At 47.7% G+C, this 19,043-nt stretch overlaps 2 protein-coding genes across 8 annotated transcripts in view; one reads left to right on the forward strand and one right to left on the reverse strand.

Annotated features, from left to right (window-relative positions):
• Positions 1 to 19,043, forward strand: part of IL23A (interleukin 23 subunit alpha) — a 33,701-nt gene that overhangs the window by 13,322 nt on the left and 1,336 nt on the right. The window contains exons 2-4 of one of the 2 annotated variants that reach the window (XR_005719666.1): positions 13,446 to 13,518; positions 13,915 to 14,019; positions 18,916 to 19,014. Coding sequence is in view for 1 of the 2 variants with exons in the window: in XM_040232957.1 (XP_040088891.1) it covers positions 18,528 to 18,692; positions 18,916 to 19,014 (264 nt within the window). In the remaining variant the exon portion in view is untranslated. Of the gene's footprint in view, positions 1 to 13,445; positions 13,519 to 13,914; positions 14,020 to 17,639; positions 18,693 to 18,915; positions 19,015 to 19,043 lie in introns of those variants that run through there. The other variant, XM_040232957.1, reaches the window with a different exon arrangement.
• On the reverse strand, positions 932 to 14,782 carry PAN2 (poly(A) specific ribonuclease subunit PAN2). Of its 6 annotated transcripts, none has more exons than XR_005719665.1 (26): positions 14,640 to 14,782; positions 13,573 to 13,978; positions 10,739 to 10,908; positions 10,507 to 10,627; positions 10,290 to 10,367; positions 9,417 to 9,684; positions 8,660 to 9,002; positions 8,352 to 8,448; positions 7,388 to 7,507; positions 7,056 to 7,175; positions 6,653 to 6,781; positions 6,329 to 6,528; positions 6,096 to 6,232; positions 5,848 to 5,954; positions 5,534 to 5,632; positions 5,371 to 5,444; positions 5,117 to 5,264; positions 4,534 to 4,686; positions 4,355 to 4,414; positions 4,036 to 4,126; positions 3,307 to 3,464; positions 3,067 to 3,210; positions 2,756 to 2,935; positions 2,537 to 2,630; positions 2,060 to 2,289; positions 932 to 1,595 (listed from the first exon to the last, which is right to left on the reverse strand). XR_005719665.1 is itself a non-coding variant. In XM_040232944.1 (26 exons), exons 2-26 carry the CDS (start codon positions 13,852 to 13,854, stop codon positions 1,561 to 1,563), a joined length of 3,603 nt encoding a protein of 1,200 aa, XP_040088878.1. In that variant the 5' UTR covers positions 13,855 to 13,978; positions 14,640 to 14,781; the 3' UTR covers positions 932 to 1,560. The 6 variants fall into 6 exon arrangements, 5 of the variants coding, with proteins under 5 accessions (XP_040088878.1, XP_040088879.1, XP_040088877.1 ...); XM_040232944.1 differs by having other exon boundaries at positions 2,060 to 2,257; positions 6,096 to 6,229; positions 14,640 to 14,781; XM_040232945.1 differs by having other exon boundaries at positions 2,060 to 2,257; positions 4,543 to 4,686; positions 14,640 to 14,781.

Genomic DNA, 19,043 nt, shown 5'->3' on the forward strand with positions numbered 1-19,043 from the left:
TTAAGTGGAAAAAAAAAAACCCAAAACATCACCTTCTTGGCTGTATTTCCACATGCAATTCTCTACTAACCCTAACGAAAACGTTCTGTATTCTTTATTTTGGCCACACTTGGAGGCATGCAGAACTTCCCTGGCCAGGGATCAAACCTGCGCCCCTTGCAGTGGGCACACAGTCTTACCCACTGGACCACGAGGGAAGTTCCAAAACCTTGTTTTTACCACAAATTGTGATGAGCAATGAAAAATGAATACTGTACAATAACGTGACACAAAAAAGATCATAGCACAAGCAAAATGAATCACCACCAACTACACCAAAGGCTGGCATATACAAAAAAGGTGAAGTTGTGTGGGATGGGGAGTTCTCTATTATGAGCTCCTTCCAGAAAACCAAACAATTCCAGCAAGTACTGCTCCCAGTTAGACCAACTGACAGCAGCACTCAATGAAAAGTGTCCTGAATTAACAGAAAAAACATAGTCTTCCATTAGGATAATGCAAGGCTTTGATGACCAGGCAAAAACTGTTCCAGCTTGGCTGGGAAGTTCCGATGCATCTGTTGTATTCACCAGACAGTGCACCTTTGGATTTCCATTAATTTTGGTCTTTACAAAATTCTCTTAGTGAAAAAAATTTCAATTCTCTCGAAGACTGTACAAGGCACCTGGAACAGTTCTTTGCTCAAAAAGATGAAAAGTTTTGGGAAAATGGAATTATGGAGTTGCTTGAAAAATGGCAGAAGGTAGTGAAACAAAATGGTGGATGTGCTGTTCAACCAAGTTATTGGTGAAAATGAAAAATGTGTCCTTTATTTTTACTCAAAAGCTGAAGGAATTTCTTGGCCAACCCAATAAAAAGCCAACAAAGGAGAGGAGGCTGAAGTCAGAGAACCCCACGTGCAGGTATTTCTAATGAAATAGATGACACTCAATAATATTTTTGTTTTTATTTTACAAAACATGCAATTTAAAACAGAATTTTAAAAAAATAGCAAGAAAACAAAACTTGGGACAGGAGAGTGGATGGAAGACAGATGTTTCTCAGCTGTCAGCAGGAGTGAAGCCAGCAGCCAAGCTGTCTAGGACCCAAAGGCCCTTTTGGCAATGATGATGTTGGCAACACTGGTTTGCTGGGACCACCAGACTCTATATGCTGGCCCCTCTGGGCAACCCTCAAGCAGCCAGACTTAGGCTAGGTCTTGAGTTACTGTTGTATCCTATCAGTGTCCAGGACTTCAGTAGGAACTGAGCGTTTTGGTTCCAGGAGCTTCTTTACCTGTGTATTAACTACCCAGGATAATTATTAAGAACACAAATTACTTTCCATCAATTCTAGGCTGTTTCTGGCGCACTATTTTGCAAAGGATGAAAAAGTAACCTGGCTCCTAGACCTTTTGCAACAATCCTGCTGCATTCCAGTTCTATTAATAGCACCATCTGTAGACCCTGAGCAAGTCCAGTTCTGGAAGTAGACAGGGTATAGCCAACTTGGGAGCTCATCTCCCAGTTCTGGGGCACAGAACACCAAAGGGAGGGAGCTGTTCGTTGGGAGAGCTTGAGGTCAGAGTGCCAGCACTGAAGAGAAGACAGCTGCACCTGTCAGAGACAAAACCAAGAGCAGTGACTCCTAAGGCGAGTCAGGAGAAAAAGCACCCAGACACTTCCTATGAAGGAACAATGCAGGAGAAAAGAAGGCATGGACCTCCCCCAAACTTTTTAGAATTGGGAAAGAGAAGGTTAGGACCAATAGAGAGCTTCAATAATAAAACTGATTTCTGATTTCACTGAATATTGGAAGGAATAAGTGCTTTGTAAACCATTAAGTGCTTTCTATTACAAACAGAAGGCTGGGGTGGTACTGTTTTAACATAACCATTGTTCTTATTTGGCAAAGGAAAAAAACGGCAATCCACTCTAGTATTCTTGCCTGAGAATCCCATGGACAGAGGAGCCGGACATGACTGAACGACTTCACTTTCACTTTCATTGTTCTTCTTATGGTGGCTATAATCTTCACAACCCACCCAGACCAGTTTCCCCTGCCCCATCCCAGGCCTTACTCTTGGGACTTGTCTGGCCCTCAGGCTCAGGCACCTTCCAGTCCATCTTCCGGCCTTTCTCGTAAAGGCCCTTGAGAACTTTGTGGAAGGACTCAGGCTCAGTGCCATTTTTGCTTAGTTCCAGATACTTTCGGTAAAGCTGAAGGGCTGTGCGGGCATCCTCAATACTGTCATGGGTCTCCCCTTGAATCTTCAGGTCTAGGGGAAGCAGAGGTGGAATGGTTTGGGACCTAGCAAAGGAAGGTAAGAACATGTCCTCTACTTACATTCCCACTATCGATAAACAACAAAAAATCCCTGACTTCCTTTAAGGGAAAGAGCCAAACACCATCCCTAGTGCACAAAAGGAATACCGAAGCCAATTACATCCACCTGTAACTCTCACCAGTAATTCAGGGTTATCCCTATTCCCCTTGGCCTCTCACACACTTTCATGCTCTTGCTGCACATGAGGATGTACGAGGCAGAGGAACTCACCCAGAAAGTACCAAGCGAGGAATCGCAGGGAAATCATCCGTTTCCGGGGCATGTGAAACAGATAAACAGTGTCAAGGACTTGGTCCTTGGGCACCTGCCAGGGATAAAAGAGTGGGAGACTGAACGCAGGGGATCCATGATTTCCCATTTTCCTGAAACACAGTGTATACCCTGGGGAGCCCACACAAAGACAGACTCTTAAAAGAGCCCTGCACGAACCATGAGGTTGATGACCCGGAAGTCCTTTTGGAGACCGTGACCCACAAACTTGACTCCAATGTCTATAAGAAAACGAAGCTTTAAGTAGGTAGACTTTAGAGTTGTGAGGTGCTTAGAGGAAATCTTGGCATCAAGGTCTCCTGGCTTTATCCCTGAGTACTGAGTCAAGTAATCCACCACCTAGGGATACAGAAAAGGTCAAGTCCCACAAGAAGCGAAATGCACAGTTCCCCCTGCCATTCGTCCCCAGGTTCTAGGGCCTTCTGTAAAAGCACAGGGTCTGTCACATTTGCACATTCACATTCTAATACCTGCTCCTGGGTAGAGATGTAGTCATCAATGAAAGGGATACCCTCATTGGGTCCCTGGCCCCTAACGCAGGTAATCCTCGCCACTGACATCTGGCTTGGCTTGATAGTAGACTTGGTGCCATCGCTGCGCAGCTCTGCTTCTTCCTGTATAAGAGTTCATAAGGAAACCAGAGAAATGCTTGTGACTCCTGATATCCCCAGAGTTATGTCCTAACACCCCACTCTTTTGGTCTTGGTTACCTCATTAAGGGTGACAAACTCAGCGTCCAGGCCCACCAAGTCCCCAACCTGTGGCATCTCATTCAGCATCAGGGGAATAAAAGTAGTATGTGTTTTCCGCTGCTTCCGTGCTAATGAGGCTTCAGCCAGCAGAACATTTGCCTCAATAGGATTCTTAACTGGAGGGGAGAATCCAGAAGACAGATGGCTGAGGAGAGGGAAGTGACCGGGGAGGGAAACCAGAGTGGCTGACTACAGGCTGGGTCTACACTGTGATCCCAATAATCGAAGCATGTGACTAAAAAGAACATGTCTGATGAACAGAACAGGCCAACGAACAGGTCAAATCAGAAAATTATCAAGAAATATGCTAAGAAAAAAAAAAAAAACAGAAAGGAGTGAGATTTTCACTTTGGACTTTACCTCAGAAAATCCAGAATTGAAAAAAAAGAAAAAAGAAAGTCCAGAATAATATAGTTTATTACCACACACACACAAAAGAAGAGATCCTTACTTGGAGATAAGCTCAAAATCAACCTTAGCCATTTTCAGATATCACCCCTCATCACCTCTTCCCATCATACCCTCAAGGATCCCCAGCTTCTAAATTTAAGGCCTGATGAGCAGAATCACTCTACTGTCCCTGGAAATATTAACACTGGTTGCCAATCCTAATAAGCTGTTTTCCAGATCTCTTCCTGAAGATGAATCTTATTGCTCACACCCTTGGGTCTATGCTATACTACTTACTGTTCAGGTTGTATTTGGAATTAAGATTCCTTTTAATGTAATAAAGGATAGCAGGCACTTTCCAATTCATGTCAAACTGCACAGCTTCATGCTATAAAAGAAAAAGCACCTAATGGTCAACATATATGCCTTTCTTCCCCTTTATCCCAAGTCAGAGAGAAGACAGGACTCAGGTGCTATATTTAGCTTTGCTAATGCTTTTTACTATTGAGGACCCATCCCTCCCTCCTGAATCTGCCTGGCATTCTCTTGGGTACTGAGGATGAGGATGCCAGGGAAAGAGGAGATGCAAGGGGGAATGGAATGTGTTACAACTAACCTTATCGATAGGTTCAATGAGAAAGTCATTGAAGAGATACCACTGCTGGTGGGTAACACCCTGTGGAGATACAGAAGATGCCAAAGTGATGGCTAGAGCATTCTGGCTCAGACCCAAGATAAGGACAGAACTAGGATTCCCCTGTGGCTACCACCAGGAATATCCCTGCCCTGTATTACCTCACTCACCTCCTTGCGCTGGTGGTAGGTCTCTCCAACTTTGATGTGAGCCACCAGGCTGCCCCCTGTGCGTGAGTCCAGGATGTGTACCACAGTTGCCATCAGGTCATACACATAGACACCATGCTCCTCCTCTGCCCTGGCTGGGCCCCACTGTGAGGGGGGTACCCAGGCTGCTAAGCTAAGTTTAAGGGTGGGGAAGGAAGGGGAATGGGGATAGAGGACAGGGAGCTTGGGGGATGGGGATAGGGGACCAGGGTGGGTTCTTTCCATCCTAGCCCAGCTATGACTCCCAGCACTGAACTGAGTCACTCTAGAAAAGCCCATAGCTGGTGAATACTAGGCCTTATTCTGTTTCTTCCCCTATACTAAGTTCCACCTTTCCCTTGCCCTGCTTCTGCCCCATCTCTCCCTTTTGTTTTTTGGTCGTGCCGCAAGGCTTATGGGATTTTAGTTCCCTGACCAGGGAATTGAACCCAGGGCCCCCGGCAGTGAGAGCACTGAGTCCTAATCACTGGACCACCAGGGAATTTCCCAACCTTCTTTCCCTTATTCCCCCTCCTCTTCCCAGTTTTTCAACAACCTGCATCTCATCCCCATCAGTCCAATTGCAAACATCCAGCCCTTTGTTCTTGGTCATCTTCATTTGAATGGAGAAAGGAAGCCAGACATTCTTCAACTCCTCAATGGAGGGACACATCAGCATGCCCTCTGGACTGCCTAGTTCCTTCCTATCAGGACAGGAGAATTGGAAATTTGTTCTAAGGAGATCTGACCAGTGACAAGAGGGGCCACTGGGTAGTTCAATCCTTTGACCACTCTACAGACAATACCTACCAATCAGCCAAAGCAAACTCCTTATTCTTGGAGATTTCCCCACTATGCTTCTTTATTGCCATCTTGAAGGCAACCTGCACACAAGGAGAAAACATATGCTGGTTAAAAGAGGGAGAAAACTAAAAAGTGCTCCTAGAGCCCTATTTCCAACCTAAGTCCTGACCTCAGCCTGCATCCTCCAGAAATCAGCTTCTTTCAAACTGTTCACCTCACAGTTGATGACAAGAATATCTGGCAGATGGCGGATGTTGCGGGTCTGGATCTGAGAGAATGAAACAAACAAGGAATGGCAAGAGGCCCACAGGGAAAGAAACCTGGACAGGAACAGTTTAGGCCTGATCTGCTTCCTCCAGCTGGGGTTTTTCCCACCCACTAGAGCTCTCTGGATGGCGGTGCTGACTTAAGTCTGTCCCAGATGAGACCACAGCTGAGTCTCCCATGTGGCAGGACTCTGGCCCAGGGCAAGCACCCACTCACCGTGGGCTGGTACTTTTCACAGTTGTCACACCAGGCCTGTGTATTCTGCTCCAGGCAGATGCTTCGCTTCAACACCTGAGCAAAGTCACAGTTCTTCCCGGTTTTATCTGAGGAGAAACTGGATGCTTCACTCCAGGTCCTCCCTATCCCCATCGTGAGCCCCCCAACACCCTTCTCCTTGATGTTTCAGGATACCTGGGGGAGCACCCCACCCCCACCCCAGCTGCAGGGTATACCACTGTTGCTACCCTCAGGGTAAGAGAGCGTGAAGAGCAGTGTGGATGAGGCGCGCACAGTCTCACTGCCACAGCGGCAGAGGCTGCAGTTTTCCATCTCACAGCTGAACAGCTGCCCAATGACAGAGTCCCCCGATGAGCAAAAGCTGCTAAGAGTGGACAGGGCAAGATATGCACACTGAGGGAGTCAGGATACCCTTTTAGTCACAGAGGGGCCGGCCATGGTGGCTTTAACCTTTCCATACCTGCCTCCAGCGCCTCGGTAAGCCTGGGGTACTTCCAGCTCCTGCAAATCTTGATGAAGTTGCGTGAGAATGAAGCGGTTCCACCTTTGAATGAGCCTGGCCAGGTTGCCCTTGCCGGAAGCCTCATCTGAGTCAGCCAAAATCAGACCGAGGGCTGAGGCCTCAGGAATGGTGCGGAATGCTCGAAGAAAATTACTGCCCTGGAATCCAACAAGTGTGTCGGTGGACAAGGGTTATTTCCTCTTCTGTGATTACTGGCAAGATGATCCTGCCTACTATCCCCCTCCTTTCCCCTTTTACTGTCCCAGGTTTCCAGGTACTGACCTGACAGGGGTCGCCTCGGGAGAGGTCCAACATGTGGAAGAGGAAGCCCAGCTCGCAGGCCAGGCAGAACTCCTTCTGGCAAAGGTGGTTCTGGATTAGACAACGCACAGGCTCCAGGAAATAGAGCACCTGGAGGGAAGAGCAAGAGATCTGATGCGGACAACTGGCACAGGGAGAAAGCGCGGCGGGAAGGCTAAGAGATGGAGGAGAACACAAAGCACGAGTCCACTGAAGCGGAGCTCGCGGGGGACATGCAGGCTGTGGGGCAGGAAAGAATGGTAGAGGAGACTACAGTGGACTTGGCCACTTGGTTAGGGAGACCTGGAAAAAGAGGGGTTGAGGGGCCCAGAGAGAAGAAGAAAAGCAGTAGCCATCTTCCAGTCGTGGGAATACCCAGCCTTACCTGGATCATGCAGTTACAGTAGGCATTGGGGATGTGGGGCTCCAATCCAGCAAACAGCGTCTTATTGTAGTGCTTGAAGTCGAAGTCCTCCAGCCCTAGCTTGGAGTATTTGATGGTCACCTGAGGCAGAAATAGTCTGAGCAAGATGAAGATGTCCTCAGAGCCCCCTAAATCTTTGCAGTTACCATGACCTTCCCCCAGACCCTTCCCAAGTCCAGAGTGATAGGCAAAGGCTTCTTGAATGAGCCCTTCAATCCTTTCTCCGATGACCCCCTTTACCAGGAACCTGTCCCCACATCCCAAAGGGCCCCTTCCTTGGTATCCCCCAGCACCTTGCGGTACTTCTTAGAGACCATGTGGAGATGTGGCTCCTCTTCCCGCCCTATTGGTGACTCAGTGACCTGGCTGAAGCTGTCAAATTCACTGTCAGACTCCTTGAGTCGGTAAGGAATCTAGGGTTTTTAAAAAGAGGTACCCTTGTTGGATGTATAATGATCTTTGGTCCCTCCTACCTTTTATTCCAACACTGAAGTAATCACCAAATCCCAAACCTAATAATTTCATGGGGTTTTCAGCATCCACTGCTGCCTTTTCATTCCCACTGCCATCACCCTACCTCATCACAGCTGGACAATGCCTATGCTTCCACAGTGGGTCCCCCAGCCCCATCCACTCAGTCCAGCACACTGCCACCGAGCTAACCCCCCCCCCACCCAGCACGGCCTTTTTGGTGCATCACTTCCGCTGTACACTGGTACGCACAAGGTTTCACAACCGGACCTGTTCCAAACTTCATTTCTCATTGATTCCCAATACTAACAGCCGGTCCAACATGGTCCCTGTCAGTTAGACCTCCTGAGACCTCTACTAACACTCTTCTCTCATCCTGAAAGGCTCCCGTTACTACCTACTTACCTGTCTTTGATCCCTCCAGCTCAACACCCACCTCGTGGAGTTTGCCCTTTCTGACCAGTCTAGCCCAGAGTACCCTTTTCTCTCTAAACAGCTCTGGCAGTGACTGCTTCTAACATTCCTTTAGCATTTAACGATAGAGCATAAATAACTTCTGCCATGGATAGGTCTTATCTTCAACAACCAAACGCTAAACTTCTAAAGAGCAAGGACCCTATCTCCTATGTATCTAAACCCTAACACCTAGTATAATACCTTCAATTCGGTAGGCTTCAAAAACCTTTGTTGACCAACTAAAAACAAAAACTAGGGAGAATTACTAAAGACAAAGGAGAAACACCAATGGGCTGGGGCGGGGGCTGACCCTCACCCCTCTGAACAAACCTGATTTCGCAGCCTGGTGCGGGGATTGGGTGCATAGCCGATGAAGCCCACCTTCTTCATGGTGCGCAGAATCTCTGCATCCACAGGGGGTGCTCGCCTATAATGTAGTATAGTTCTAGGGCTTGAAGGCTATGGTGTCTGCCCATCCAATTCCCAATCCCCAAGGGACCAGAAAAAAAAAAATACTAAGAGTAGACAAAAATCAGGAAAGAAGTAGAATAATAACAGGGCTTGCCGAGACTCCTGGTATCTTGGATACTCCTGGCCCTTTCCCCCTCCCTCCTTTTGGCCCAGATGTGAGGTACAACCTGGGAGCTGGAGCAGAGTTGGCAGCAGGCCAATCAGAGAGAAGCGTGTCAGCGGTGAGTGGGACAGGGATGAGGGAAAGAGGCAGTAGGTCCTGGCTCCAGTCCAGAGGCGGCAGTGAGTCCACAAGACAGGGCAAAGCAAACTCGGTCTCACGGGAGTACGGGTTGAAGGAAGGCTCAGGGGAATCAGTCCAGAGGTGCACACAGCCCTCAGAATCCCCAAAAGCGAGGGCCTGCTTGCTGGCTGACACGTCAAACGTCATCAGCAGAGGTCCCACAGGATTCACATGAAAGATGTCTGCTGGGTTGGCCAGGCCTGTGGGCTCACAAAACTGGCACTGCCCTAGGAGGGAGGAGGAAGCCCACTGAGCCCTGGAAGGTGAAAGGGAGCCATCTTGTTATGCCCTTCCTACCCTTTTCCCCGGTATCAAGAAAAGATGGGCCCCAAATCCATGCCTAGAGATAAGAGGAAATACCATCTGGTGCCTCCCATAAATCACAAGGAGGTTTGCTACCCACTGGAGGCCAGTTCTCTAGTTGTCTGCCTGCTTTACCTGTATTTTTTGCATATGTGTTCTTCACATCCAGGGAGAAAATAAAAGCTCTAATCTCTTACCAAACCTAAGTGAGACCCCGAGACCCCTTAGAAAGGTTACTTTTCCCCCAGCAAAGAAATTTCAGGGAGTACACTCCTTCTCGCTCCTAGACCCCCTTTTTCACTCATCGACTCTTATCCCATCCTATATCCCCTTCATACCTGACTGGGAGATGATAGCAAGACGAGAAGTATATGTAGGGATGAAGCGTAAGAAGGCAGGATCCACGTGGACCTGAAGTGGTGTGATGGCACGCATCATGCGTAGATCATAAACTTTGAGGAAACGGTCACAGGCCAGACCAGTGAGGCGGCTGGAGAAGCCACAGGTGGCCAGCAGGTTGCCATGCACATCAAAATCCGACAGGCTCCCTGAGAAGGCATCAAACTCATGTTCCACCTTAAAAGTACGGAGATCTCGCAGAGAAACCTGAAGAAGAGAGATCTTCGTTATCTGCCAACACTGTTATCAGGAATAGGACCCACCATCTACCTAACCCTGTGAGGTTCCTGCCAAAAGAACTAAGGCTCTACAATGTGTGTGCGCTAGGTCACTGCAGTCACACCCAACTCTTTGTGACCCTATGGACTGCAGCCTGCCAGGCTCCTCTGTCCGTGGGATTCTCCAGGCAAGAATACTGGAGTGGGCTACCATGCCCTCCTCCAGGGGATCTTCCTGATCCAGGGATCGAACCCACATCTCTTATGTCTCCTGAACTGGCAGGCAGGTTCTATACCACTAGCACCACAATACAGGCAATTAAAGCACACAAAAAGCAAAAAGAGAAGCCAAAAGCTGGAAGGGACCCCAAAGAGAACTCGTTTACCCTTTGCCTCTAAGATACACCATTTACCACTGAAAATATCAGGCTCAAAGATAATCTCATAGTATAACATGGCTGAGTAGGAACTCAATTCACTCCACCCACCTCCCCAACTACTGAGCCCCAGAATTGAGTAAAAGACAGAGCCCAATCACATATCTGGTGAAACAGAGCCCTAAGGTGGGAGGAAAAATGGAATTTAGTCATTCACCTTGCCAGATGTGTGGCCACAGAAGAAGAAGCGATTCGTCTGTCTCATGATAGTGACTCCAGGTGTCTCAACTGCGTACTGTGAGGGAAGCAGGAGAAACCGTGAGAATGATTCTTCCCACAGACCAAAGGAACAGAAAGGTCACATGCGCATCATAGGCATTTCCAGTTTATACTGCCCCCAATAACCTCAGGCCCTGCCTGCGTCCCGCTTGCACCTTCTGAGTCTCCTGGACAGTGTTCAGGTCAATCTCTAGTATGTGGTTCTGCAGCCCACCAATGAGCAGAGTGCTGCTGTCTGTCAGCAACAGGCTGTGCATATCTTCACTCTCATCCAGCCTGTGGGAGATGAAAAGCTCAGGGGCCAGGGTTGCCAAAGTTTCCAATCCTTTACCCTTCCCACTCTGTGAGGGATCCCCTTCCCCAGTCCAGAGGTAAGAAGCCACTTACAGGTAATCAAATATAATGAGGCCCCCTCGGGCCATATACTTGAGGTTGTTCTTGGTAAGAAAAAGGATGCCATTCTCCAGGCTCTGGATCTGGCGGATGTCATCACTGCCATTGACCTGAAATGATGAGTAGCGCTCCAAAGTTGGGCCAAAAAATGATGTGGCATGGCCCTGCAGTGGACAAAAAGATGAGAGACACCCTGAGTGGAGCGGCAAGGCTAATCCCAGATACAAATCAGAGAACTAGACATTGCTCAGTTTTTCCTCCATTCTTGCCTGGCCTTTCTGGCTAGCAGTGACTAAGGCATAAAGCTGGGCACCAATCTTATATGATATGATATGATACGGTATCTTTAAATATAGATATTTATGTTATGATAAAAACACTGAGAATACTATCTTACGTTCATTTAATACTTTACAAAGTACTTTTATAAACTCTACCTCATTTTATCCTCACAATGACCCTGCTGAATAGGTAATGGCTCAGTTGGTTAGAACACTACTCAGAAGGTTAGGGACATAGGGCCAATCCTCCACTGGCTAGGTGGCAGTCTTGTGTCCCACAGTCAAGTCCTCATCTCTACAAGCCATCTGGGAAATGTGTACTGTGGGTCACAGGCTGGAACAGAGAGACTGAAACTCATGCCACCCTTGGCTCCTATGACATCATCCACTCCTGGTTTCTCTCCTGACTCTTAGCTCATATCTTCTCCTTATGTGCAACCCTTATGACCACTCTTGAAACATGACTATTCCAAGCCCACCATCTTCTCACTCTACTTGTCTTCCTAGATAATTTTACCTACTCTTAAGGTTTAAACATTCAGCTTAAACCGGATGAATCCTCATTTTTTCCCCTAGCCCAGACCATTGCCTCAAGCTTCAGACTTATACATCCAAATACCTACCACATGCCTCTCTTTAGCTATTCCATGAGAACGCAAACTCATTACATCCTAAATCAAACTCACCATTTCCCCCCATTTCAATTCTTCTTAACTGTATTCCCTATGGTACCATGATCTACCCAGTGGAATAAGTCACTGGTAGTCGACTTAAATTTCATTTAACTTCCTAAATACTTCCCAAATCTGTTCTGACGTATAAATCTCTACAGTGCTTCATTCAGGGCTTCATCACATTTTAGGTGAACTACTACAAAATTCCGTGCACTGACCTCACAGAGTCCTGTCCCATCCTCCTTAAATCAAACTCTATACTGCTACCTAAGCACTCCACCTAAGATGCAAACTGGACCTTGTCATTCTGGATAAAAACCTTTAGTGGACTAAAGAATCAAGTCCAGGCTCTTTTAACAGAGCTTATAAGGCTTTCTAGAATGTCCTCCTACAGACAAATGCATGGTTCCTTCCCTTTCTTCCAGGGAGACTGGAATGGACATCCTGGCCTGCATCCAGGTCTCAAGTGTGCCTTTATCGGAAAGCCCTTCCCTTGACTATACATCTAAAACAGCAATACCTCACATCCTTCAATACCTCAACCCCCTAACTCCACAGTACTTTCCTTAGGGATTCTATTTTTCTTAAGGATATGTCATAAATGTATTTCTGTTGCCTTTTAAAATGCTTATTCAAAACCTAGATTTCAGAACAGGGTCTGGCACCTAAAAGGTGCTCAAAAACACTGGCTGAAGAAAAGTCTAACTCTTCAGCTTCATCTTCCATTTCAGTAAACCCTACCTGCTTGTAGTTCCTGCACTGTGCAATCACCAAGCTGTGTACTAGCTTGGGAATCATTGTTTATTCCATTGCTTTTGCCAAAATGGAATATCCCCCTCTTCTCCATCTGGCTCCTACGCATCTCTCAAGACAGAGCTCAGGTGTCATTTCCTTCTGGAGATCCTCTAATTCTCTTCTTTGCTCACCAACATCCAGTTTGTATTTTCACACTGACATTTATTAAGTTCATATCCCAAATTCATAATTATTAAGTTAAACACTTTAGTTTCTTTTAAAATGCCATAAAATTATATTCATATACTTGGGTTTTTTCCCGCACTGTCCTGTGACCTCCTTGAGGGCAAAGATTATGTTTTATTAAGCTTTATTCCCCGAGCCTAGTCTAGTAGTAGACACTGCCTACTGAAATGAATGTATTACCAAAAAATTCACTCTTTCCAACAGAAAAACAATTCACACCCTATGGAAGGTAAATTAATAAACCATAGACATGATGTTATTTCTTACAAAATATTTGGGCTCCTGAGCATATTGGCAATATGGATACATTTTTAGAAATTAACAATGATAACTGCTCCCAGAGAGATTAAAGTCAGCCAAAGACAAAATGATTCCATGTAATATGTGCAGAAACAGGAGTTAAACATTCTGTAATTAGGGAATTCCCTGCCCGTCCAGTGGTTAGGACTCCATGCTTTCACTGCCCAGGCCTGGGTTTGATCTCTGGTCAGGGGTACTAAGATCCCACAAAGCGGCTGACATGGTCAAAAAGAAAACATCCCATAATTATAAAAATGGAAAACAGAGGAAGAGCATTAGAGAGTGTATTCAGATGGCTATAAACTAACTGAATGGCTACAGTTATCAAGATTAATCAAAGCATGGAATGGACAAATTGTGGAAGAAGTGGGATACCCTCTGAATAAGAACACCTATGTAATCCATCTCTGCATTCTATGATGCCCTCCTTCTCCCTCCCCTTCCCCTCCTCTTGGCTTGCTTTAGAGACCCAGCTACTTCCATCACCTCAACTCAGTTCTGGCTCCTTGCAAAGCAGTTGTTCTTGGCCTAAAACCAGGTAAGAGACCCCCAAAATCTCCTTTCAGCCCTTTGAAAGGGGTACAGTTCTTACCCCATGGCTTCCCACCCACAGCATCTCCTCGTGCAAGTCAAAGTGGGAGACGGAGACAGGCACACCCACTTCAGCCACCACACTGTGCAACTCAGAGTAGACACCTTCCATTATGTGCACTGACTCCTGGACTGGAAGAGCCTCTAGGGCCACTCCCTCCGGGTCCAGCTCCACGTTCTGTAGCAGACTCGGGTTCAGGTGGGCATCCAGGACAGGATCCAGGGCAGAATGCATGGCTGGGGCATACTCTGCCAGTCCAGGGTCCAGACCCTCGAAGTTCATGATGGTGATGATGACGATAGCAGCAGACTGACCCTTGTCACACACCCTCCCTTGCCACAGCCCCTTTGGATGCCTGACCCAACCTTCAGCAGGACATCAATGGACCTAGAATGCACATCCTGACCTGCAAAGGGAAAGAGGGAGCTGAGTCACGGGTAGGCCCAGGTACTTGTATTGAGTGTGTTCTAGGTTTTACTGGCAGGACAGAGATAAGGCAGGCAGAAGATGTAAAATACAAGGCAGGGGATGAAACAGGCAGGATGGGAATGGGCACTGGGGTAGAGGCGGGAGAAGGTGTTGTCCCTTGCTTTTCTCCTCTAAGGTACTCTGAACTCCCAGCACCCCACTAGTTAACTTAATCCTTGACTTCCTTTTCACCCTCCTTCAGGGCTGCTCACTTGCCTGGTTCATCCCTGAACCATCAATGGCAGGAACAGCAACTGGGGGGGTGGGGTGGGTAGGGGTTAGGTAGAGGGGGGTAAAGTGCTTGTTTCCCAGAATTAGGGATAAGGGTAGACGGTTGAAAGGGCAGAACAAGGTAAGTCAGTTTCCCAGAATCCTCTGCAATGCTACCCAGGATTCGCTAGAGGAAAATAAGACTGGCCAGTTACCCACTGTTGGGGCGGGGGGTAGGGGGACGTGAAGGAAATAACTAGTTACCCAGAATTCTCTGGGGGAACCAGAAAAATCAATTACCCATAATTCTCCCTCGGCGGCGGGGAGGGGAGGGATTAGGGCAGGGGTCAGATGTGTTCCTGGGATGCTTACGGGGATTAGGTCATTACCAAGATTTCTCCATGGCGGATATTTTGGAGCGCGTGGAATTAAAACGAGTAGGGGGAGAGCAAGCGCCGGCAGCTCCGCGGGAAATTCCAGTTTCCCCACTTCTCCCCCGCGCCTCAGGTTCAACCAAACTCTACGACGGAAAGGGCGTGCACTCTCAGTCGCAGCTTCCAATTAGGAAGGGCGAAAGGCTTACCTCAGCCAATCGGGAGCAGCCAGGTACAGCCGGACCCGCGAGAAGACGTGTGATGCGCGAGCTGAGCAAAACAAGACCTACGGGGCGCGGATAGGGACAAACGGAGTCAGAACTTTGTCCCTGTTCGGTGGTGTTAAGAGTAACCTTTCTCTTATTTAAGCCTTCTTTAAAAGAAATTAGAAAGCCCCAGGCTTGGAGCCCGAACTTTCAAGCTCTGTATAGCTCCAGACTAGAGTAAGGGGAGCCCAAAGCAAAGCACTGGGAATCGATTGCTGGATATTCCCAGTATAGCCCAGTCCACCCCCTCTCCCCGTGGTACTCTTGTGAGCACTTCGCCACCTCCGACCCTGTTACTCCTGAAACTTGCCGGCATTTCCTATCATTTTCAGGCATGGGAGAGAAAAAAGGAAGCGGGAGGCAGCCTTGTAACACGGCTCAAGTAGCTGCATCTTCTGCGATTCTAAAGTCAACCATCTGAAACTCCCATCTGTGATTATTCCCTCCCCAGAGTGGCCGGTAATATTTTCAGGGAACAGGACCCCTCAGCTATAAAATTCCCCTAGCTCGTGGAGCTGGACATTATTCCTCAGTGGGCAGGACACGGCAAATTGAGACGTTTGCCTTCCCCAGACTTAACAGATTTAGTGTCAACACTTACTCAGGGATTCTTGGGGTATAACTCTGAGCTTGAACTGCTTTGGAATAGATCCAGAATGTTAGATGTCTGTAGGGTATTTTAGTCCAGTTTCTAAAGGCCACATAAAGGGCCGCATTGATGGGATTCCTCATAGAGAATACAGTTTTAAAGCATCACAATGTGGTGGTGGTGGTTTAGTCGCCAAGTCCTGTCCGACTCTTGCGACCTCATTGACTATAGCCTTCCAGGTTTCACTGTCCATGGAATTCTCCAGGCAAGAATACTGGAATGGGTTGCCATTTCCTTCTCCAGGGGATCTTCCCAGCCAAGGAATCGAACCCAGTCTCCTGCGTTGCAGGCAGATTGTTTACCGACGGAGCTACAACGGAAGTCACCATCTAGGGACCTCTGAAATCAGATCAGTTTGAGAGACCCTCTGAGTTAAACATGTTTCTCTCTCGGTCTAGACCTCTAAGTCTAGAACCCCTCTGATTCAGGAGTCTCTGAGTCAGGATTCTAGACTTAGAGGTCATAGACCAAGAGAAAAACACATTTAACTCAAGAGGGTTTCTCAAACTGACCTGACTTCAGAGGTCCCTAGATTTAAAATCTCGTAAAAAAAATATGTGTGCTGAGTAATAGGGACAGTTCCTACACTTTGAGAAATTTCCATATTTAGGTCTCAAATTAAGAAAGACTTAACAGGGATTTCCCTGGTGATCCAGTGGCCAAGACTCTGTGCTCCCAATGCAGGGGCCCGAGTTTGTTCCCTGGTCAGGGAATCCCAAGATCCCTCATGCTGCAACTTAAGAGTTTGCATGCCTCAAGGATCAAAGATCCTTGCCAGAACTAAGACTCAGTGTAGCCAAAAAAAAATTTTTTTAAGACTTAACAGTGAGAATTACAAGGCCTGAGATACCAGCAACATCAGGCTAAAAGAGCTACTTTATTAAGATGCGTAGTGTCCCCTCACAGCGTCCAATAAAATAGAATGAGAATGCAGAAAATCTGAAGTCTATGTGGTAATTCTGGCCACTTAATAGTGATCTTAGGTAAGTTACTTATCTTTGCACCTCAGTTTCCTCATTTGTACCCATCTCATTGTGCTGTTGGGAAAATTAAATGGGTTAGTACATGAAAAGTGCTTAAACCAAGTATTTGGTGTAAAGTGAGAGTTGGATAGAAGCCATCATTACTAACCACCTGGGGAAACTTCAACTGGATTTGGTGTCCAGGCATCCAACTGGAAATGCCTGCTTGGGAGTGTCTTGTCAATATAATTTGCATAACGGTTGAGGTCTTGGTGACGTCAAGGTCTCCTTGCAGCTCCAGGTCAGATATAGTCCTGGAAATAGTTCCTGTCACACAACAGTCCCACAGTCACCCCACCAATCTTGCTTCCTACCCAACTCCTAAAGCACCAGGAAGTGAAACAAAGCCCCGTGCTTCCAACTCACCCTTGTCCCTCTCATCCTATCCCCCAGGGTTCCACTTCCTCCTCTTCCTCCTTTTCACCTTCCATCTCCTATCCTAAACAGCTCCCAGAATGGGCACTAGAGGTGGGAAAAGCATGGAAGACATACAAAAGTGAGGTGAGCTCCCCTACCCTACCCCCAATTTCCTTATTTCATGCATATCTATCTTTCTCAGAAGGCAAACCATTTCTCACTCAAACTGAGATAACTTCTCTGAGGCTAGAAATGTTTTATCCCAAGGGTGGATTTACCACAGAGTCACATTTGAATCAAAAATTTCACTGGGCAGTTTTGAATAGTCCTAAGGGAACGGAGACCTCTGTCAAGGGTAAGTTTCTCAGAGAAAGAGGGTCAACCTCTTGGAAAGGCTTTGGGAGCCGTCTGTGTGGTCATCCATGGCCTCATTCTGACGCCCAGACTGTCCTGGGACCCTCCACTGGGGTGGGGACAGCCCCAGGTTTGGGCCACCCTCCACTCCCACACCCAACCTCACAGTCGCAGCTGTTTCAGTGAATGTTGCATCAGGGATGGTGATGAAATCAGTATCAGTGGATTTTACCCATGGATGCAACAGGCTGAAGGACCAGCCAGGGTCACTGACACAGTGCATCTTCAACTACCCAGAACCCTGGACTTTCTAGCCACAGTGAAGGGCTCGGTGCTGGAATATCTCCAGTTGGATTTCTAGACCTCACTTACACACTGATGTCCCCTACCCCCAAATCACCTGAATCCCACAGAGCCCAAGAAACTTGGGCCACTAAGGTTGAGGAATCAGATGGTTCCTAGCAACAGTTCTTTCCTCCCAACAGCCCCCCTAGCCTCCAGAGTGAGGCCTGAAGTGAGGGAGCAGTAATACCTTATACTGAACAGATGTGGCTTCCCAGTTCACAAAATGTCTCATGTCCATTTTCTCCTAGTGAAAATAACACCTCCCAACAGAGAAAAAGAAGCCCCCTTATTCTTGGATTGAGGGCATCAGGTGGGAACCAGCTTCATTCCAAACTGATCTTGCCATCCTATTGGGAGATAAATGAATGCTTCTGTTTTGGTTTTTACTCAGGCAGGAGGTGAGGAAATTAGGTTTGAAGGGAGGGCTAATATAGCTTAGAGACACAAAAAGATGAGGGAAAGGTTAAACAGGAAGGAACTTGAGACTAGATTCATTTAAATATTTGCTGTTCCCACCCCTCCCCCTGTCTTCGGCCACTTTGATTCCTGGAGAGCATTACACAGAAGTCTCATCCCAGGCCTCCAGCCACAGCCACCACACGACTCATTTCCCCTGGAACTGAGGCTACTTACCTGGGCTCCCCACGGAGGGGGATGATGCAGGAGGGGAATCCCACCTGCTGTGAGTCACCTGCTAGTATAAAGGGCGGGTCTCACAATGCAGGGACCTTAAAAAGAGACTGAGACAAGGGGAGAAAGTCTACAGGAAGCAGCTCAGAACCACGGTGAACAAGAGAGAACCAGACGCACAGAACAGAGAGAATCAGATTCAGAGCAAGGGGAAGTGGACAGAGGTTCCACAGGGACTGCAAGGCACGGAGCCAGCCAGATTGGAGAGGCAGGCAACGAGATGCTGGGGAACAGAGCTGTGCTGCTGCTGCTGCTACTGCTGCCCTGGACAGCTCAGGGCCGGGCTGTGTCAGAGGACAGCAGCCCTGCTTGGGCTCGGGGCCAACAGCTCTCACAGCAACTCTGCATGCTAGCCTGGAGTGCACACCTACCAATGGGACATGTGGTGAGTGCCAGCCCCTAGAGCCTATCTGAGCTCTCCAAGGCTATAGTGGAAGATGCTGTGGCCTGGGGTGGAAGCTGGAGGGTTGAAAGCCATCAGGGGTAAGAGAGAACAGTGGCTGAGAGAACCCCTGAAGAAGGGATCCAGGGAGAGTAAGGGCCAAAAGGTCCAGGTAGGATTTGAGAGTACTTATTTCTTTACTCTTCCCACCCCTCCTCCATTTCAGGATCTACCAAGAGAAGGAGGTGATGAGACTACAGATGATGTCCCCCGTATCCAGTGTGAGGATGGCTGTGATCCGCAAGGACTTAGGGACAACAGTCAGGTACATAGATGAGGCTGGGCCCCAAGGAA

Source organism: Oryx dammah, unplaced genomic scaffold, assembly GCF_014754425.2.
Source record: "Oryx dammah isolate SB20612 unplaced genomic scaffold, SCBI_Odam_1.1 HiC_scaffold_29, whole genome shotgun sequence".
In the NCBI taxonomy this organism is placed as follows: Eukaryota; Metazoa; Chordata; class Mammalia; order Artiodactyla; family Bovidae; genus Oryx; species Oryx dammah.